The 22,923-nt window shown below is 43.3% G+C and overlaps 1 protein-coding gene across 5 annotated transcripts in view; it reads right to left on the bottom strand.

The window, feature by feature from the left end:
- LOC132765097 (zinc finger protein 135-like) overlaps positions 1 to 22,715 on the bottom strand; it is a 39,606-nt gene extending 16,891 nt beyond the window's left edge. For 2 of the 5 annotated variants that reach the window (XM_067463386.1, XM_067463387.1), the window contains exons 1-3: positions 22,519 to 22,715; positions 7,597 to 8,065; positions 4,349 to 4,469 (exon numbers count right to left, since the gene is read on the bottom strand). In XM_067463386.1, the coding sequence (XP_067319487.1) occupies positions 4,349 to 4,363 (15 nt within the window). In that variant the 5' untranslated portion in view covers positions 4,364 to 4,469; positions 7,597 to 8,065; positions 22,519 to 22,715. Of the gene's footprint in view, positions 1 to 4,348; positions 4,470 to 7,237; positions 7,277 to 7,578; positions 8,066 to 22,518 lie in introns of those variants that run through there. The other 3 variants (XM_060759271.2, XM_060759272.2, XM_060759273.2) reach the window with 3 other exon arrangements.
- Positions 22,716 to 22,923: the final 208 nt, after the last annotated feature.

Genomic DNA, 22,923 nt, shown 5'->3' with positions numbered 1-22,923 from the left:
AGAGACTCCCCCCGGGCACACAGAAGACTGGGTGACTTGGAAGGCGCTGAACAGACTGCGCTCTGGCACCACGAAATGCAGAGCCAACCTTAAGAAAAGAAGTCGCAAAGTGGACTCCGCGACATGTGAGTGTGGAGAAGAGCAAACCACAGACCACCTATGACAATACAGTCTGAGCCCTGCCACATGCACAATGGAGGACTTTCTTACAGCAACACCAGAGGCACTCCAAGTGGTCAGCTACTGGTCAAAGGACATTTGGTATAATGCCAAGTTTTTAAACATTGTGTTTTTTAAAAGACATTACAACTGTACCCTTGGTCCGCTCCTGATATGATATAGAAATAACACAAGAAAGTGTATTGGTTATTCTTTATTTGCTGAATAACTGAAGACCAGCTGAATTATGACCAAGGAAACTATTTACATGCTAACAGCATGTATGATTGTCAGTTAACAATGGAAAACTTTGTGTTATTGTACAAAGAAGTGGTCTGAGTGAATTTGAAAACAATTTACAATAAAACACTGACCAAAAATACTCTTAAAGCCACATAACTGTCCCAATACAAAGAGCAACCCTTTTGATGAAAATTTCATGACATTAGTTATTTCTCTGATTCAGGATCCCTAAGGACTATTGTCTCGTGACCAGAATCTAGATTTAACTAGCAGTAAGTTACAATAAGATCTTTTTTTTTTAAAAAAATACAAATCTCAGGACTGTGCAGAACAAGAAGGCCACCGGTCTAATAGGTACATACATACATACATACATACATATATATATATATATATATATATATAGAAAAATAACATTTTGAATTTATCTACTTTCAAAGAGGTCTGGCTCAGTATATAAATGAAGGAGTCCCGAAAGAACATGTAAATAAGCAACTTTCTTTGTTCTCAGGAAACATTTTCAAATCTTTTTGCAAAACAGACACAACATTCTTTTTTCAAATTGATCCTACCTACATTGAGGGCTGTTCCATTGGAAGGGTGCATGTCCATTAATCTCTGGAGTGGACTCTTCCATGTCTTATAAGACTTGAACGTGCTCTGAAGCTTCTGCCACAAGCGGAGCATGGATAGAGCTGCTCATTCGTGTAGGTTTGGGAATGATAATTTTTTTTTCCCGGCCGACTAAATCTCCTCCAGCAGGCTGGAGGGATCTCTCCGGTGTGGATCCTTTCCTTGGGTTTCTCTCTAAAGTGGATCCTCTGGTGAAGGGAAATGCTCAATTTGACTCTGAATCTCTTGCCGCATTCGTGACACTGGTGGGATTTCTCTCCTGTGTGGATTTTCCAGTGAGCCTTAAGATTTGACCGAGTTCGGAAGTGTTTGCCACATTCAGAGCAGCCGTGGGGCTTGTAACCGGTGTGAATCATTTGGTGATTCATGAGGACTGATTTGTAAGGAAAGCTTTTGCCGCAGTCCTTACACAGATGGCTTTTCTCTCCTTTGGTAGGACGACCACGCCGACGAGAGCGGGAGCAACTTGTATTCAATTCAGTAAAGGCATTTGGTGGATCCATAACACTGCCATTGAGACTTGGGCATTCTTCTTGATGCCACTGCCCACTTGTTTCCACAGGGAATGCAGCAGCGGGATACTCCTCTTGTTCTGTCGTGGGGTAGATTTGGGGATGGTGCTCTTTCTCTAAACTACTTTGGGGCCAACTGGATGTTTCTTCTTCTTTTATCCAGTGCTGTTTTTCCTTCAGTCTCTGTTCCTGTGGCCAACAGGGCCAATCGTTGTAGTTTTCCTCTTTCTTAATGTTCTCTTCTTTTATCGTAACTTCTTCCCAAACGTCTTCTTCTTCCTTTATGCCTGGAAAGTGTGCATATTCTCTTGTTTATGTATGGCAAATAGCTTCCCAATACCTTTAACTTACATAGCCAATAATAATAATAATAATAATAATAATAATAATAATAATAATAATATATTTAAAAAAAAAACAAAGTATGGATTGTCGATGTTGCAATCCCAGGTGACAGCAGGATTGAAGAGAAACAACTGGAAAAGCTGACACGATATGAGGATTTAAAGATCGAACTGCTAAGACTGTGGCACAAGCCAGTCAAGGTGGTCCCAGTGGTGATTGGCAAACTGGGTGCAGTGCCTAAAGACCTTGGTCTGCATTTAAACACAATCGGCACTGACAAGATTACCATCTGCCAGCTGCAAAAGGCCACCTTACTGGGATCTGCACGCATTATTTGCTGACACATCACACAGTCCTAGACACTTGGGAAGTGTCCGACGTGTGATCCAATGCAACAACCAGCAGAGTGATCTTGTCTGCTGTGGACTCATCTTATTCTGTTTCTAATTAATAATAATAATAATAATAATAATAATAATATAAAGACTCTGGCACAAGCCAGTAAAGGTGGTCCCAGTGGTGATTGGCACACTGGGTGCAGTGCCTAAAGACCTTGGCCTGCACTTAAACACAATCAGCACTGACAAAATTACCATCTGCCAGCTGCAGAAGGCCACTTTACTGGGATTAGAAGTATTTGACGTGTGATCCAATACAACAGCCAGCAAAGTGATCTTGTCTGCTGTGGACTCATCTTGTTGTGTTTCAAATAATAATAATAATGATAATACTTTACTTTTAACCCACCCTCTTTCCCCGAAGGGACTCAGGGCGGCTTTCATGAATGAAAATGGCAAACATTCAATGCTGTGTGCAATAATAAACAATTAAAAACATTTGCACATATTTATTTATTTATTTGCGGTATTTCTAGCCTGCCTTTCTCAGCCCTAAGGTGACTCAAGGCAGGTTACAGATTGGCAGCATTTAATGCCACGCATTCATAAAAAATACATTTTTTAAAATTCAGCATAACATTATAAATACCATATAGAACCCATTAAAAACATATAATCACCACATACTATTAAAACAGATTGTGGCTAAAATGATATAAATCAGCAGCCAAGCATCATAGCTAGTACAATTAAGCAGTTAAAATCTGTATAAAAATATAGCTCTTTCATAAATTAAATGATCATTGTCAACTTGGTCCACCAAGAAGGGAATTGGTGTTACACTGTTCTACAAATTTTCAGTTTTTCTCAGTTGCGGAAACGAAATGTGCAGTTTCTTAATAAATTTAACATGCTGAATTCAAATATAATAATTAAATGTGTTAATTGGCTCTGGTTTTTATGCAACAGGTATTTCAATTTTCTCCACAATAGGTAATTCGTTAATATTATGATAATGCGCCTAACCTTTCTGCATGTATATAAACGGTGAATATTTACTAAATTTTAGTCAAATTATATTGCCAATAGTTTATACATGAGAAATATTTATTTAATTAGTCTATTGTTTATGTTTGTGCAGCAAGAAACTATATTAGTAGGCCTAATGCAGTTGAAAAGTCTGAAAGTTTAAATGTCGCTTTAATCGTGACTTTAGCTTATAACCTGTTTGTTTCTCTTGACTTTTCTTTTGTATTCAAGGAAAGGATTGTCTCTTACAATGCTCCAGCAGTAGTCTGACAGCATTGACGGAGTCCATTTGCCTTGATATCTTTTTTCCATAGTGCTTTATTTACACACGTGCGAGGCATAACTACAGTAAAAAGAACAATGTAAAACGATGTTTAACGATACTGTCTCAGTCTTCAACTGACTGACCCTCACCGTTCAAAAGTCTGGCCTTATATAGGGCTTTTTGGCTTTTGCACACGGCACTTATACTGCATCATCAAACTTTCTAGCGTATTCTAGAATCTTCCATAGTGTAAGTCGCAACATGCATTTTTTTCAACCATATGTGATCACGTGATTGCTTATATCATAAAAACTAGAGCCAATATACATTTTTAAATGTCATTTTCGTTTTCAGCACCCCAAAATCATAAAAGAACAACTATTTTCAGGCCCGCAACTTTTTCTCCGTTGAACAGTGTTATTATTCATCCTCCTCTCCATAAGCTAACAAGCAGAAACAGGTTTTTAATTCTTTCTTGAAGGAGAGGAATGAAGAGGCTGTTCTGATTACCGCAATAGCTTTTTTTAGACTGCCGCTGAGTATCATTCAAAATCAAACTGTTTATCTATTTCAGGGGTGTGAAACCCATTTTCATTGAAGGTCACATCAGCCTTCAAAGGGCCACTGAATCCATGGAGTGAGAATCCGTGGATACAGAGAGCCAACTATATATATATATTTAACATAGTACTCAGTGCTCTTTGGTATTAGAATGCTTCAAAGAAGGTCAACTTAATTTGAAATGTGCTCTTTTCTCCCCACCACCCAGCTATACATTCAGGTAATGGCAAAATCCATTAATGAAGGAAAGAAGGAATGCTTACAATTGGATGTCTCATTCTTCTCCTCCACAACTTCCCAGTAAGTAATATTTTGCTTGGGAGGCGTCAAAACACTCTTGCGTTTGGGAGCGTCTCTACACGGGCGAGCAGTTTTCATCATACTCTGAAAAAAAAAGCAAATCATTTCAAAATACAGGTTGAACATTTCTTATGTGGAAATTCGAAATGTTTTAAAATAATCCAGCTGTTTATTGTTTTTTATGAATATGTAAATTGAAAATAAAAACATATAACAACAACAACAACAGCAACAACAAAACATCTTATCCAACAATAATACTAATAATCTACCTAAGGTAAAGGTTTCCCTTGACATTAAGTTTAGTTGTGTTCGACTTCATTTCTAAGCCGCTGTCCCTAGACGCCTCCAAGGTCATATGGCCAGTATGACTGCATGAAGTGCCGTTACCTTCCTGCAGAAGTGGTACCTATTGATCTGCTCACATTTGCATGTTTTTGAACTGCTAGATTGGCAGAAGCTGGGCCTAACAGTGGGAGCTCACCGCACTTCCCAGATTTGAACCACCACCCTTTCCATCAGCAAGTTCAGCAACACAATGGTGTAACCTGCTGCTCCACTAGGGCCGTAATAATCCATTTAGGTGGCTGCAATAGTGACATCTTTGCTTCCTGATATTTCAATTCAGACAAATTTGTTTCATGCTCGAAATGATTAAAGTATTGTATATAAAATTACCTTAAGGCTATATGTATAAGGTGTACACGAAACATATATGTTTTTTGACTTCGGATCCATAGTAATAATATATTTTATTATTTCCAAGATAATATCCATTTCCAAGATATCTCATTATGTATATGCAAATAGAACAAAATCCAAATATCTATGTGTCTACATATATATCTCTCAATATAGATATTTCCAGGTTACTTCTGTTCCCAAACATTTCCAATAAGGGATACTCAATCTGTATTTCAAAATATACACTAATTAGAGGCCATTTGTTTACTCTGATATAATAGTGCTTTAATGAATGGAAATTGGGTTCCATATTCCCAAAATGTTTCCTTCTTACTTTGTTTTCAATCTAAAAAATCCCTATAATTGACAGCCAGACTATAGAAACGTTAATTTTTCCAAAATTCCAGTCATCTCGGCAAGTAGGCATAGTGGCTAGAAATGTGCTCATGGCATTTAGAAAAACATCTGATTCTACACTGTAGAATTAATAGATACTATATTAATTGCAATAACACAGTGCTATGGAATGCTGGGATTTTACAAGGTCTTCTCTGCCAAAGAGGGCTGGTGCCTCCCCAGACTACAGATTCCCCTGCAAATACTCTGAGAAGCACTTTAATTACCCATTGGGTTGCTCTTTACTTTTGATTTAAAACCGTCCAAATAGATACATCCTCTGTTCATGTCCACCGTTTATTTTTAAAGTTTTAACTATTACATTTGGTCCAGCCATAGGTTTTTAAATTCTTGTGTTTATTGTCCACTTGTGAGTTATATTAATTGTATTGTTTATTTTGTTTATTCCTTGTTATTTTATTACTGCTTGTTGTTTTTGATGTGTTGTTAGGCTTGGCCTCATGTAAGCCGCTCCGAGTCCCTTGGGGAGATGGTGGCAGGGTATAAATAAAGTTGTTGTTGTTATTATTATTGTTATTATAGCATTGAGCCATGGCAGTTAAAACTGCACTAATTCTACAATGTAGATGCACCCTAAGACCATGGTTTCCATCACCCCTTATGGGTTTATACTGGCAAGAGTTCCTGGAAGCCAAAGTCTGAAAGATTTGGAAGATCCGCATTTCTCTATCACATTTTTAAAATAGCATTAAGTGGTTTGTAAGGAACCGCCGGTGGCGCAATGGGTCAAACTCTTGTGCCAGCAGGACTAAAGACTGACAGGTTGGAGGTTCAAATCTGGGTAGAGCACGGATGAGCTCCCTCTGTCAGCTCCAGCTACCCATGAGGGGTCATGAGAGAAGCCTCCTACAAGGATGGTCAAACATCAAAACATCCGGGTGCCCCCTGGGCAATGTCTCTGCAAACGGGCAATTCTCTCACACCAGAAGTGACTTGCAGTTTCTCAAGTCACTCCTGACATGAAAAAGTTTATATTTTTATATTTAATCAGAATTTATCAGTTTAACCACTATGGCTTCTATGATATTTTGGAGTCTATATTTCAGTTAAATTCTTTCTTGGAAAGCAATCTAGAAAACTCCCAGGACTTACAGCAGGGAATTTCAGTACCTTCCCAACCTATAAAACCTAGGATGATGCCAGGGAACATATAGTGAGAAAACACTACTAAAACGGTGGAGTGTGAATGCACCGCAAGTTGGACCCAGACTTAAGGTGTATCTACACTGAAGAATGAATGCAACTGGATACCACTTTAACTACAGTCTCTCAATGCTATGTAATTATGGGAAGGTATCAGCACTCTTTGGCAGAGAAGGGACAAAACTTTGTAAGATGACAACTCCCATGATTCCACAGCATTAAGTCAAGATTTTTATATATAAATCTATATAAATAAAAATGTAATGTTCATTTGTGGGATTAACATAACTCAAAAACCATTGGATGAACTGACACCAAATTTGGACATAATACACCTATCGGGCCAATGAGTGACTGTTATTCATAAAACACTGGAAAACACAACAGAAGAGACTTCAAAAGCCAAAAAAAAATAATACATTACGCATGCGCAAAATCACACACAAACACATATATACGTACACATATACACACAGAAAACACATATACACAGACCGGCCAACAGCAATGTGTGGCAGGGAACAGTTACTTGAAAAAAAAATACAAATTAAAAAATAATAGTAATAATAATGTGTTTACGCAATGTGTTTTGTTTATTGTTTACTTACTCGCAGCTTTGAGTGCCGCCCATGCAAGAAAAGCAGAATATAAATAAATAAATAAAATGATGACGGGTAAGCAGCATTCATTCTAGTGTCAATGCACCCTAAATCTGAGTTCAATCTGCAATACATTTACAATCGTTTCTTCCCACTTTAAATGACAAGGTCTTAGGCTTGTCTACCGCTGCAAACTACAACTCCCAGGATTCTATAGCACTGATCCATGGCAGTTCAAGTGGTGTCAAACTGCATTCGCTCTACAGTGGGGATGCACCCAGTACACCAGTTCCCTGGATTCTGAAAGATGGCACTACATAACATAAAAAGTGATAAGAAAGTGCTATAACCATAGAGTGTGAATGCACCTCGGGCTGGACACATGTTTCGGCATTTCCTACTCTGATGACGTGAGTAGTTTTTTGATTTTGCAAGGAAATGTCCGCAAACTTGGCTGCCTCTCTGCTGTTTTTCGGCCTCCTAAATCTCAGCCATTCCTGCAGGTCCTCTGGAAGAAGAGCCAAGAACTTTTCCAGGATAACAGCGTCAACCATTTGCTCCTTGGTTTTCCTTTCGGGGAGCAGCCAGCCATGGACAGCATCACTCACGCGGGAGAGGGTCTCTTGAGGGGTTTCTCCAGCTGGAATGGGGCTCAAATGGCAACTCAACCCAGGATATTCCAGCCTGGCTGGTGGTGGATCTATGGCATCTTCCCTGGAGAGGAGACGCTGCTGAGACGTCTTTTTAGGTGATGGCAGATCTTGGAGGATAACCTTGTTGTTCCAAATCCTGTATTGCACCCTCTTCATCTTCCCAAATAAAGTCCTTCCTTAAAATCTGCCAAGGCAAGAGGAAGATCCAAAATCTCCTTAGATAATCAATTACTCTCAAATCTTCAGATCTGTACACTCAGGGTGCATCTATATAGCTTGGGTCCAGACTGTCTGAAAGACTGTATCTCCCTATATGAGCCAGCTATGTTTTAAGATCTTTGGGGAAGGGCTTTCTAACAACAACAACAACATCATCAACAACAAAAATTATCTGCCTCTCCTTGCAGCTTGAGGTGGGCAAAACATTGTTAAATCAGCAAAGTTAAACAAGGCATTCTTAATATACATATAACAAATTAACACAGGTGCAATGGCAATCTACACTGCAGAATTAATGCTGGTTCAAACCAAACAATCTGGTACCTCAACAGACTACAACTCCTAGGATTCCATTGCATTGCATAGCATCATACCAGTTGAAGGGGGTGTCAAACTGCTTTAATTCTTCAATGTAGATGCATCCAAAGTGTCTGACAAATGAGGTCCTTTTTACAACGCATGTTTATCCCTCCCTAGCTGCCCCCATTTCTTTGTTGTCCACTGTCCAGCTAACATATTTTTAACAGCTTCTGTATTGGGAGGATGGTAGGGAGGGATGGAGAAATCCAGACTCTCCGTATTTCATTGCAATAGTGGGTCTGATGGGAGCAATCCTATAAAGCATAAGCTGGGAAATAATGGGATTCTGCCAGACAAGACAGAGGTATTCCTGGTCAGTCGTAAGGCTGAACAGGGCACAGAGTTACAGCCTGTGCTTGATGGGGTTACACTCCCCCTGAAGGCGCAGGTTCGCAGCTTGGGAGTGATCCTGGACTCATCGCTGAGCCTGGAACCCCAGGTCTCGGCGGTGGCCAAAAGAGCTTGTGCGCCAGCTGCGTCCGTACCTTGGGAAGTCTGACTTGGCCACAGTGATCCACACTCTGGTTACTTCCTGTATAGATTATTGCAACGCTCTCTACATGGGGTTGCCTCTGAAGACTGCTTGGAAGCTGCAATTAGTCCAACGTTCAGCAGCCAGGTTACTAACAGGAGTGGGGTACAGGGAGAACACAACTCCTTTGTTGCGCCAGCTCCACTGGCTGCCAATTAGCTTCTGAGCACAATTCAAAGTGCTGGTGTTGACATACAAAACCCTATACAGTTCCGGCACAGTTTACCTGTTTGAACGTATTCTCCCATATGAACCATCAAAGTTGTTAAGATCTTCTGGAGGGGCCCTGAGCTCGGTCCTACCACATTCGCAATCGTGTCTGGTGGGAACGAGAGACAGGGCCTTTTCTGTGGTGGCCCCTTGGCTATAGAACTCTCTCCCAACTGAGATTAGATCTGCCCCCTCCCTCCTGACCTTCAAGAAGCTAGTAAAATCTTGGCTATGGAAAGAAGCATTCCCGGAATAAGGGCTGAGACCAGCACTAGATTAAAGTTACTATTACACATGTGGACCGAACTGGACATGATTTTATTTTGGCGACCTGGCTTATATATTTTAATCTATTTGTATTTTAACCTTTTATTGTTTGTATGATTTTTAGACTGTATTTGGCATTGAATTTTTGCTGTTAGCTGATCTGAGTCTCTCTATGGAGGTGGAGAAGATCGGGATATAAAAGTTTTAAATAAATAAATAATAAATAAATAGTCAATTCTACTGACTATGGGAAAACCAGGAATCTCCAAAGGCCTTTGGAAGCGTGATTGATTGGCATTCACACTATTTGGAATAATCATAACCTTTCGGAAAGGCATGACCTTGTTAGAGTTCATAACCTTTTGTAAAGTATGATCTGCCTGAGAAGAGTTAAAAACTCACTTGAGTCAATCTTCTTCTAGGTAAATATCCACTAGTATTCATGAAAGGCAAATTACGTTTCTCAGTTGTTAGACTGATATGCCTAGTTATCTCTTTGAATTGTTAGGAACAAAGATAATAATAAGAATCTTTATTTATACCCATCTCCCCAATGGGACTCGGGGCGGCTTACATGAGGCCAAGCCCAACAATACAGCAATACAGCAATGCAAATAAACAACGACAGTAAAATGTAAAAATATAAAGTAAAATACAAAACAATATAAATAAACATCAACAATATAAAATCACAATAATTTAAACACAAAAAATAAATCGCAGTGGGCAGGGCCGATAGCAAAGATTAAAAGTTTAAAAACACTGGGTGAGAAGACAATGAATTGTATCGGCACAGGGGATCAGGGGGACAAAAGTAAGGTTTATCTGTACTAGTAAGTGCTTCCGAGGACATTTTTTTGCAGGGTTTGGTCAGGTCAGAGGTTATATTGTGATCATTCTTAGTGTTTAATATTTTTATTTTTTACTGTTGTATTGCTTATTTTAATGGTTCTGTATTTTATGTTATTTTATTTCTTGATTTTTGTTGTGTTTTGTGTTATATTGTGTTTACTGCAATGATGGGTGTGGCCTTACGAAAGCTGCCCTGAGTCCCCTTTGGGGAGATGGTGGTAATAATAAAGTTTATTATTATTATTAGAAACACAACGAGATGAGTCCACAGCAGACACTCTGCTGGCTGTCGAATTGGATCACACATTGGACACTTCCCAAGTGTCTAGGACTGTGTGATGTATCGGCGAATAATGCGTGCAGATCCCAGTAGGGTGGCCTTCTGCAGCTGATGGATGGTAATTTTGTCAGTGCCAATTGTGTTTAAGTGCAGGCCAAGGGCTTTAGGCACTGCAACCAGTGTGCCAATCACCACCAGGACCATCTTTACTAGTTTGTGCCAGAGTCTTTGCAGATTATTATTATTATTGTTCAGTTAATCATTCCTTGAACGCACAGTGGAACAGCCAAGTTTTCAATCTCTTCCTAAAGACTGCCAAGGTGGGGGCTAGCCTAATTTCCAATGCATAAAATATATAGCAAATCTTCAAAGTGTTATTAGTAGTGCCAATTGTGTTTAAGTGCAGGCCAAGGTCTTTAGGCATTGCAGCCAGTGTGCAGATCACCACTGGGACCATCTTTACTAGTTTGTGCCAGAGTCTTTGCAGATTATTATTATTATTGTTCAGTTAATAATTCCTTGAACGCACAGTGGAACAGCCAAGTTTTCAAGCTCTTCCTAAAGACTGCCAAGGTGGGGGCTAGCCTAATTTCCAATGCATAAAATATATAGCAAATCTTCAAAGTGTTATTAGTAGTGCCAATTGTGTTTAAGTGCAGGCCAAGGTCTTTAGGCACTGCAGCCAGTGTGCAGATCAGTTAATCATTCCTTGAACGCACACTGGAACAGCCAAGTTTTCAAGCTCTTCCTAAAGACTGCCAAGGTGGGGGCTAGCCTAATTATTATTATTATTATTATTATTATTATTATTATTATTACTTTATTTGTACCCCGCTAGCATCTCCCGAAGGATTCGACGCGGCTTACACAGGCCGAAGCCCCAAAACACAATACAACAAAACAATACCTAAAGCAAATTAAAATAGTTAAGCAGGAAACAATAACAATACAACAAGACACTATTAAAACTGGGCCTGCCAGGGTAGGGGTACAGGGTTAAAAGTGCTGATGTGGCGGGAGGAATGTGGGATTATAAAGTAAGTGCAGTGATCTTGGTTCTACTAAAGTGCTTCTAGGACTTGGTGTTGGAGGTTCCTAATCTGAAAAGGCACGTCGGAACAGCCAGGTTTTCAAATTCTTTCTGAAGACTGCCAATGTAGGGGTCTGTCTGAGATCTTTCGGGAGGGCGTTCCAAAGTTGGGGGGCCACCACAGAAAAGGCCCTGTCTCGCGTCCCCACCAAGCGCGCTTGCGACGCGGGCGGAATCACGAGCAGGGCCTCTCCAGATGAACGGAGTGAGCGTGTGGGTTCATAGACAGTGATACGGTCACGCAGGTATGGTGGTCCGAAACCGTTCAGGGCTTTATAGGTAAGCACCTGCACCTTAAATTGGGCTCGGAAGATAAACGGCAGCCAGTGGAGCTCCTTAAACAGGAGGGTTGACCTCTCTCTGTAATGAGCCCCGGTTAACATCCTGGCTGCTGCCCATTGGACCAGTTGGAATTTCCGAGCCGTTTTCAAGGGCAGCCCAACGTAGAGCGCATTGCAGTAATCCAATCTAGAGGTGACCAAGGCATGGACCACCCCGGCCAGATCAGCCTTCGCGAGGTACGGGCGCAGCTGGTGGGATGACTCCTATCGCTGGAATGTAGATATCGAGGGGTATAACCTCTTTCACAGAAACCGAACAAAGGGGAGAGGAGGTGGAGTAGCCTTATATGTCAAAAACTCTTATGCTGCAGAAGAGATTCAAGACAGCAATCTGGGAAACCAGCTTGAAATCATCTGGATAAGAATCAAGGGAACTGGGACTCAAAAAGATGTCGTTGTAGGCGTCTACTACAGACCCCCAAGCCAGGAGGAAGAACTTGATGAAGTCTTCTGCCAACAGTTGACCAAACAGGCACAGAAAAGAGATGTAGTAGTCATGGGCGATTTCAACTATCCCGATATTTGCTGGAAAACAAACTCGGCCAAGAGTACAAGGTCCAACAAATTCCTCGCTTGCCTTGCAGACAATTTCATGGTCCAGAAGGTAGAAGAGGCAACAAGGGGATTGGCTACTCTTGATCTCATCCTAACAAATGCGGAGGACCTGATCGATGCGGTCGAAGTGGTAGGATCCTTAGGGGCAAGTGACCATGTGCTCCTGCAATTTGAGGTACAAAGGAAGGCCGAAACTAAGACAAGTCAAACCCGCATTTTGGACTTTAGGAGAGCTGATTTCCAAAAAATGAAGGAAACGCTGAGCGGCATTCCGTGGACACAGATACTAAAAGACAAGGGAGTTACGGATGGATGGGAATTTCTCAAGAGTGAAATACTCAAGGCGCAATTGCAAACCGTGCCAACAAAGAGAAAAAATAGGACAAGTACAAAGAAGCCAGAATGGATGTCCAAAGAACTTCTAACTGTGCTAAGACACAAAAGAGACATGCACAAGAAGTGGAAAAAGGGAGAAATCACCAAAGAAGAATTCAAACAAATAGCCAACACCTGTAGGGAAAAGGTCCGCAAGGCTAAAGCACAAAATGAGCTCAGGCTTGCCAGGGACATTAAAAACAATAAAAAGGGCTTCTATTCTTATGTCAGTAGAAAAAGGAAAAACAAGGAGGCGATAGGACCTCTTCGCGGAGAAGATGGGGCAATGCTGACAGGGGATAGGGAAAAGGCAGAACTACTTAATGCCTTCTTTGCCTCGGTCTTCTCACAAAAAGAGAGTCTTCAACCTCAGCAAGATGGAGTGGATGAGGGATTGGAGGACATCCAACCCCAAATTGGGAAAGAAGTCGTCCAGGAATACCTGGCCGCTCTTAATGAGTTCAAGTCCCCAGGGCCAGATCAACTACACCCCAGAGTATTGAAGGAACTAGCGGAAGTCATTTCGGAACCATTGGCAACCATCTTTGAGAGTTCTTGGAGAACGGGAGAAGTTCCAGCAGATTGGAGGAGGGCCAATGTGGTCCCAATCTTCAAGAAGGGAAAAAAGGATGACCCAAACAACTACCGTCCGGTCAGCCTCACGTCGATACCGGGCAAGATTTTGGAAAAGATTGTTAAGGAAGCGGTCTGCAAACACTTAGAAACAAATGCAGTCATCGCTAATAGTCAACATGGATTTATCAAAAACAAGTCATGCCAGACTAATCTGATCCCTTTCTTCGATAGAGTTACAAGCTGGGTAGATGCGGGGAATGCCGTGGATGTAGCGTACCTGGATTTCAGTAAGGCCTTCGACAAGGTCCCCCATGACCTTCTGGCAAGGAAACTAGTCCAATGTGGGCTAGGCAAAACTACGGTGAGGTGGATCTGTAATTGGTTAAGTGGACGAACACAGAGAGTGCTCACTAATGCTTCCTCCTCATCTTGGAAAGAAGTGACAAGTGGAGTGCCTCAGGGTTCCGTCCTGGGCCCGGTCCTGTTCAACATCTTTATTAATGACTTAGATGAAGGGCTAGAAGGCATGATCATCAAGTTTGCAGACGACACCAAATTGGGAGGGATAGCCAATAGTCCAGAGGACAGGAGCAGAATTCAAAACGATCTTGACAGATTAGAGAGATGGGCCAAAACTAACAAAATGAAGTTCAACAGTGACAAATGCAAGATACTCCACTTTGGCAGAAAAAATGAAATGCAAAGATACAGAATGGGGGACGCCTGGCTCGAGAGCAGTACGTGTGAAAAAGATCTTGGAGTCCTCGTGGACAACAAGTTAAACATGAGCCAACAATGTGATGTGGCGGCAAAAAAAGCCAATGGGATTTTGGCCTGCATCAATAGGAGCATAGTGTCTAGATCTAAGGAAGTAATGCTACCCCTCTATTCTGCTTTAGTTAGACCACATCTGGAATATTGTGTCCAATTCTGGGCACCACAGTTCAAGAGAGATATTGACAAGCTGGAATGTGTCCAGAGGAGGGCGACTAAAATGATCAAGGGTCTGGAGAACAAGCCCTATGAGGAGCGGCTTGGGGAACTGGGCATGTTTAGTCTGAAGAAGAGAAGGCTGAGAGGAGATATGATAGCCATGTATAAATATGTGAGAGGAAGCCACAGGGAGGAGGGAGCAAGCTTGTTTTCTGCTTCCTTGGAGACTAGGACGCGGAACAATGGCTTCAAACTACAAGAGAGGAGATTCCATCTGAACATTAGGAAGAACTTCCTGACTGTGAGAGCCGTTCAGCAGTGGAACTCTCTGCCCCGGAGTGTGGTGGAGGCTCCTTCTTTGGAAGCTTTTAAGCAGAGGCTGGATGGCCATTTGTCAGGGGTGATTTGAATGCAATATTCCTGCTTCTTGGCAGGGGGTTGGACTGGATGGCCCATGAGGTCTCTTCCAACTCTTTGATTCTATGATTCTATGATTCTACAAGTCTCAGTTGTGCAAAAGCCCTCCCGGACACCGCCGATGCCTGAGCCTCAAGCGTGAGCGATGAGTCCAAGAGGACTCCCAAGCTACGGACCTGTGGTTTCAGGGGGAGTGTAACCCCGTCCAACACAGGTAACCACCCTATACCCTGATCCGGTTTGCGATCGACCAGGAGGACCTCTGTCTTGTCCGGATTGATCTTCAGCTTGTTCGTCCTCATCCAGATAGACACAGCAGCCAGGCACTCGTCCAACACCCGAGAGGCCTCCTTGGAATTAGGTGGAAAAGAGTAGTAGAGTTGTGTGTCATCTGCATAGAGATGGCACCTAACTCCAAAACTCCAGATAACCTCTCCCAGCGGTTTCATGTAGATGTTAAAGAGCATGGGAGATAGAATAGAGCCTTGCGGGACCCCACAGGTCAAAGGCCAGGGATCCGAGTAGGCGTTTCCCAGCTTCACCATCTGGGTTCGTCCCTCCAGGAAGGACCGGAGCCACGACAGAACCGTGCCCCCGATACCCATCCCAGAGAGACGACCCAGAAGGATACCATGATCGATGGTATCGAAAGCCGCTGAGACGTCCAAGAGAACCAACAGAGTCACACTCCCCCTGTCCAGCTCTCTACGGAGGTCATCCACCAAGGCGACCAAGGCTGTCTCGGTGCCGTGGCCAGGCCTGAAACCAGACTGTGACTGATCTAGGTAGTTGATGTCATCCAAAAAGCCCTGGAGCTGGGAGGCGACCACCCGCTCCAGCACCTTACCCAAAAAAAGGGAGGTTGGAGATTGGTCTGTAATTGTTCAGCACCGTGGAGTCAAGGGAAGCCTTTTTGAGGAGTGGGCGCACCACAGCCTCTTTCAGACCAGATGGAAAAATCCCTTGCTCCAACGATGCGTTAATAATCAACACAAACCAATCAACCAACCCCTCCTTGGCAGATTTAATGAGCCAGGATGGGCAAGGGTCTAGAGTCGAAGTGGTCGCCCTCACAGCCCCAAGGACCTCTTCCACGGTCTCAGGAAGAACAAGCCTAAAAGAATCCCACAAAATTGGACAAGCAGATACCTCAGTCACCTCATCTGGCCCTGCAATGAAATTGGAGTCGAGCTCAAGGCGTATCTGAGCAACTTTGCCTGCGAAATGGTGTGCAAAGTCGCAACACCGAGCTGCTGGGTCGTCAGAGATCTCCTCCACCACAGGTGGGTGAAGGAGCTCCCCGACAACCCGAAACAGCTCCGATGATCTATTTGCTGCAGACGCTATACGGGTGGTCATGAAAGATTCCCTGGCAACCCGTATAGCCACGGAGTATGCCCTAAGGGAGGCTTTAGCCCGTGTTTGATCAGACACGTCCCGAGATCTCCTCCACTTGCGCTCTAGCCCCCTTCTCGTATGCTTCATCACAGCCAGCTCCTCGGTGAACCAGGGAGACGGCCTGTCACGACGCAACGAGATGGGGCGTTCAGGAGCGATCGTATCTATCGCCCTGGACATCTCCCTGTTGTAGAGATCCACCAAGGCGTCGATAGAATCGCCAGGCTCCAAGGCAGGAAGAGCCCCAAGATTCCTCAGGAATCCATCCGGATCCATCAGTCTCCTAGGGCGGACCATTTTAATCTGTCCTCCACCCCTGCAAAGGTTGAGGGTCGCAGAGAGTCTAAAACTGATCAGATAGTGATCAGACCATGACACCGGAAGGATGTTTTGTTCTTCCACTCTGATCATTCCGCTGTCCGCCACAAAAACTAGGTCGAGTGTATGTCCAGCCTGATGGGTGGGTCCAGATATAATTTGTGACAGTCCTATGGTCGTCATGGCGGCCATAAAGTCCTGAGCTGCGCCAGACAAGGAGGTCTCAGCATGGATGTTAAAATCTCCCAGCACCACCAGACGTTGGGGAGCCAGGGCCGAATTGGAGACCACCTCTGCTAGCTCAGACAGGGAGACTGCTGCGTTGCGGGGTGGGCGGTACACCAGCAGAAACCCCACACTGTCACGGTTCCCCACCCTCAGGTGGACACACTCAAACCCAGGTGCTTGCGGAACAGCGCATCTGACCACGGCGATGGATTGCCGAAAGACTACTGCAACCCCTCCTCCCCACCCCCCGTCTGGCCTGCTGATGCACTCCGAAACCCGGTGGACACAACTGAGTGAGATTTACTCCCCCCAGCTCATCCAACCAGGTCTCAGTAATGCACGCCAGATCCGCCCTCTCATCCAGAATCAAGTCCTGAATGGCAGCGGTCTTACCATTGACGGATCTAACATTAATCAGCAGGACCTTAAGACCGAGGGGACTGCCATGGAGCCTACCACTTCCTACCTTCTCCAGGGTCGCAAGAACTCTGTTGCGCTTCTTCCTGGGGTGTTGGTGACCCACAAATCTCCTCCCCCACACGACCTGAATGCATAAAATATATAGCAAATCTTCAAAGTGTTATTAGTAGCGCCGATTGTGTTTAAGTGCAGGCCAAGGTCTTTAGGCACTGCAGCCAGTGTGCAGCTCACCACTGGGACCATCTTTACTAGTTTGTGCCAGAATCTTTGCAGATTATTATTATTGTTCAGTTAATCATTCCTTGAACGCACAGTGGAACAGCCAAGTTTTCAAGCTCTTCCTAAAGACTGCCAAGGTGGGGGCTAGCCCAATTTCCAATGCATAAAATATATAGCAAATCTTCAAAGTGTTATTAGTACGGTATAATCTTATTTATTAGGTTGCTCACTCTCCCATAAAATATATTGCTTTCATATCATGCTCTCAAGAAACCAAAAAAATACGTAGCCTATGTTAAAAGTCTAACGTAGTTGATTTACCGTACTTACAGACTTAATGTATTTATTAGTTAGTTAGTTAGTTAGTTATTTACTGCCTTTCTCACCCCTGGGAAGACTCAAGATGGCTTACAACATACAGAAACAAAGTTATTGGTTTCATGTTAACTGAATAATATAGCAACTATACTATACTATACCGTACTTCTGATGTATTTCAACATCAACTGAACATCTCACTGAAGCACACTGACTATACTCCTGCTCCAACTGACATCAACAGATTCAACCAGCTTCTAACTTCCAACTGACTCAAGCCTCAACTGACCCAACTGACTTCTGATTCAAACACATTCTAAAATGGAATCTCTCTCTGCACATTCTAAGGTTAGGCTCACATGGTCTGTAGTCCCTCCCACAACCTCTAACAACATAGAGTTAAGAGGAACAAACTGCATACCAATATATACATACGACATAGTAAGCAGTCTCAATTATATACATAACAAATAACTAGATTGTGTGGTTTATAGTGATAGTAATGTTTTATAATGTTTTAATGTATTTAATTTTGATTTAAATGTATTTTAATTGTATACTATGGTTAAGGCATTGAATTATTGCCTATCTGTAAGCCGCCTAATAGAAGCTGAAGAGATCAAGAGAAGGTGGCGAGACTATACAGAAGATCTGTATAGAAAGGATAATAATATCGAGGAGAGTTTTGACGGTGTGGTGAGTGAATTAGAACCAGACATCCTGAGGAGTGAGGTTGAATGGGCCTTAAGAAGCATTGCTAACAACAAGGCAGCAGGAGACGACCGGATCCCAGCTGAACTGTTTAAAATCTTAAAAGATGATGCTGTCAAGGTGATGCATGCCATATGCCAGCAAATAGGAAAACACAAGAATGGCGATCAGACTGGAAAAAATCAACTTATATCCCCATACCAAAAAAGGGAAATGCGAAAGACTGCTCAAACTTCCGTACAGTGGCCCTTATTTCTCATGCCAGTAAGGTAATGCTCAAGATCCTGCAAGGAAGACTCCAGCAATACATGGAGCGAGAGTTGCCAGATGTTCAAGCTGGGTTTAGAAAAGGTAGAGGAACGAGAGACCAGATTGCCAATATCCGCTGGATAATGGAGAAAGGCAGGGAGTTTCAGAAAAACATCTATTTTTGCTTCATTGACTACTCTAAAGCCTTTGATTGTGTGGATCATAATAAATTGTGGCAAGTTCTTGGTGGGATGGGCATCCCAAGCCACCTTGTCTCTCTCCTGAGGAATCTGTACAAGGACCAAGTAGCAACAGTCAGAACTGACCACGGAACAACAGACTGGTTCAAGATTGGGAAAGGTGTACGGCAAGGCTGCATCCTCTCACCCAACCTTTTTAACTTGTATGCAGAACACATCATGCGATGTGCGGGGCTTGATGAATACAAAGCTGGGGTGAAAATTGCTGGAAGAAACATTAACAACCTCAGATATGCAGATGACACCACTCTGATGGCCAAAAGTGAGGAGGAGCTGAGGAGCCTTCTAATCAAGGTGAAAGAAGAAAGCGCAAAAGCCGGGTTGCAGCTAAACATAAAAAAAACCAAGATTATGGCAACAAGAATGATTGACAACTGGAAAATAGAGGGAGAAAACGTGGAGGCCGTGACAGACTTTGTATTTCTAGGCGCAAAGATTACTGCAGATGCAGACTGTGGCCAGGAAATGAGAAGACGCTTACTTCTTGGGAGGAGAGCAATGTCCAGTCTCGATAAAATAGTAAAGAGTAGAGACATCAGACTGGCAACAAAGATCCGCATAGTCAAAGCCATGGTATTCCCTGTAGTAACCTACGAATGTGAGAGCTGGACCTTAGGGAAGGCTGAGCGAAGGAAGATAGATGCTTTTGAGCTGTGGTGCTGGAGGAAAGTTCTGAGAGTGCCTTGGACTGCGAGAAGATCCAACCAGTCCATCCTCCAGGAAATAAAGCCCGACTGCTCACTGGAGGGAAGGATACTAGAGACAAAGTTGAAGTACTTTGGCCACATCATGAGGAGACAGCAAAGCCTAGAGAAGACAATTATGCTGGGGAAAGTGGAAGGCAAAAGGAAGAGGGGCCGACCAAGGGCAAGATGGATGGATGGCATCCTTGAAGTGACTGGACTGACCTTGAAGGAGCTGGGGGTGGTGACGGTCGACAGGGAGCTCCGGTGTGGGCTGGTCCATGAGGTCACGAAGAGTCGGAAATGACTGAACGAATGAACAACAACATAGGATACTTGTAGAAGGTTGCTATTTCCAACAAATGTGAATGCTTGCTTACAACAGGTGAGGCAAACAGCAGCTGCCATCAGAATCCCTTACTGTGCTGATGTGAACAATAAAGTCCAACCTATGAAACTATATGCTATGGTTTGTGTTAACTCATTAAAAACCAATATATGCTGCAATAGACAGCAGGAATACCCTAAAAGTCCTTCCAGGTTATCAAACCACATTATCCCCTTGGAACTGGCAAAACCATCACTTGAGTCAGGCATGTAGCCCGGGGGTGGGGGCTTGAGGGGCTTCAGCCCCCCCTCTCGAAATTCTCATGGTGGTCTGTGAGAAGGCCTTACTGGTGCATTACTTAAACTGTTATGTTTATTCATATCATGATCTGATCACCATAGTCAATATATCCCATATGCATGGGGGTATTGGGGTAACGATACAAAAGGTTTGCTAGGGTAGACCCCCTTTCACTCAGACTCAGCCCCCCCGAACCAAACTCAGCCCCCCCCCCCCCCCCCGCTCCGAATCAAAATCCTGGCCACATGCCTGTCTTGAGTATTTCCCACTTTAATAAACCTTGTGAACTGGGTTATATGAGTCTACACTACGCATGGGCAGACTTGGGGCCTCCAGGTGTTTTGGACTTCAACTCCCACAATTCCAAAACAGCTGGAGGCTTCAAGTTTGCCCTTGGCTGGTCTACACTGCCATATAATCCAATTGAAAATGTATAATCTGGATTTTATATGGCAGTGTAGAAGGGGAGAGAAGCAACTTGATGGCATGTTAAAACACACCCCTATTCTAAACAGACTCAAAATAATTTACAACAAATGGTAAAGCTGCAGTAGCTGAAATTAAAAATCACTTTCCCAAAAGGCCATGTTGTCCCTTAAACCAAGAGTAGAATAAAGTAATTAACTATATATACAGATTTTTCACATTCATAGTAAAAGCTCAGGTCATGCCCATGAAAGCTGCTTAGGAGAACATATTAGTATTAATAGTTGTTATTGTTGTTGTTGTTGTTATAGCACCATCCTAGGCAAGTTTGAGTTTTTGAATTGATTCTTAATGTGAGGGCCCTTCCACACAACCCTATATTCCAGAATATCAAGGTAGAAAATCCCACATTGGGTTGTTGTAGCTTTTTGGCCATGTTCTAAAGGCATTTTCTCCTGACGTTTCGCCTGCATCTATGGCATGCATCCTCAGAGGTGGTGAGGTCTGTTGGAACTAGGAAAAAGGGTTTATATATCTTTGGAATGACCAGGGTGGGACAAAGGACTCTTGTCTGTTGGAGCTAGGTGTGAATGTTTCAACTGATCACCTTAATTAGCATTTGATGGCCTGGCAGTGCCTGGGGCAATCATTTGTTGAAAGGTGATTAGATGTGCCTGTTTGTTTCCCCTCTGTTGTTTTGCTGTTGTAATTTTTGAGTTTTTTAATACTGGTAGCCAGATTTTGTTCATTTTCATGGTCTCCTCATTTCTGTTGAAATTGTCCACATGCTTGTGGATTTCAGTGGCTTCTCTGTGTAGTCTGACATGGTGGTTGTGAGAGTGGTCTAGCATTTCTGTGTTCTCAAATAATATGCTGTGTCCAGGCTGGTTCATCAGGTGCTCTGCTATGGCTGACTTCTCAGGTTGAATGAGTCTGCAGTGCCTTTCATGTTCCTTGATGCGTGTCTGGGCGCTGCGTTTGGTGGTCCCTATGTAGACTTGTCCACAGCTGCATGGTAGACGGTAGACTCCTGCAGAGGTGAGAGGATCCCTCTTGTCCTTTTCTGAATGTAGCATTTGTTGGATTTTCTCAAAAATTACCACAGCAAAACAACAGAGGGGAAACAAACAGGCACATAAAATCACTCTCAACAAAAGATTCCCCCCAGGCCCTTCCAAACCATTGAATGCTAATCAAGGTGATCACCTGAAACATTCACAGCTAGCTCCAGCAGAAAAAAAGTCCTTTGTCCCACCCTGGTCATTCCACAGATATATAAACCCAGTTTTTCCTACTTCCAACAGACCTCACTACCTCTGAAGATGCTTGCCATAGATGCAGGCGAAACGTCAGGAGAAAAATTGCCTCCAGAACATGGCCATATAGCCCGGAAAAACCTACAAGAACCCAAAGTTGAAGTACTTTGGCCACAGTATGAGGAGACAGCAAAGCCTAGAGAAGACAATTATGCTGGGGAAAGTGGAAGGCAAAAGGAAGAGGGGCCAACCAAGGGCAAGATGGATGGATGGCATCCTTGAAGCGACTGGACTGACCTTGAAGGAGCTGGGGGTGGTGACGGCCGACAGGGAGCTCTGGCGTGGGCTGGTCCATGAGGTCACAAAGAGTCGGAAGCGACTGAACGAATGAACAATAACAACATTCTGGGATGTGGGGCTGTGTGGTAGGGCCCTTTGCTAACTTTCCAATTTGGGGCAAGAGACAAAGTGATCCCCTATCTCCTTTTGGCCTATTGTTTACCTAGAAGTCCTTACCTGGGCAGAGAAAGAGATTTCCCAATCATATCTTCTAGGAAAAACATTTGCAACCCGTTCACGTGCAATTCTGTGGCTAAGGTCCTCCTACAGAGTTCTGGGAGTTGTAGTTCAGGGAGGAGGAGGAGGAGCGCTCTGGTTGAGCATTCCAAAGACTCCGCCCTGAACTATAAGCCCCACAATTCAACAGGGTAGCTTCCAATGGCGGGAAAAGGGGTTCTCCATCCGGATGAAGTCCCGCCTCTTAATGTGAGACTCAGGAGGGAAGGGAAAAGGAAAGGAAACCAGGCTTTCCAGCTTCCTCCCCAGTTCATGAGCCTAGAGCAGGCGTGGGCAAACTTTGGCCCTCCAGGTGTTTTGGACTCCAACTCCCACAATTCCTAACAGTCGGTAGGCTGTTAGGAA

The sequence above is a fragment of the Anolis sagrei genome, chromosome 2 (assembly GCF_037176765.1).
Source record: "Anolis sagrei isolate rAnoSag1 chromosome 2, rAnoSag1.mat, whole genome shotgun sequence".
NCBI lineage: Eukaryota > Metazoa > Chordata > Lepidosauria > Squamata > Dactyloidae > Anolis > Anolis sagrei.
The sequence above is the reverse complement of the archived record's forward strand: the minus strand, read 5'-3'. Positions and strand labels throughout refer to the sequence as shown.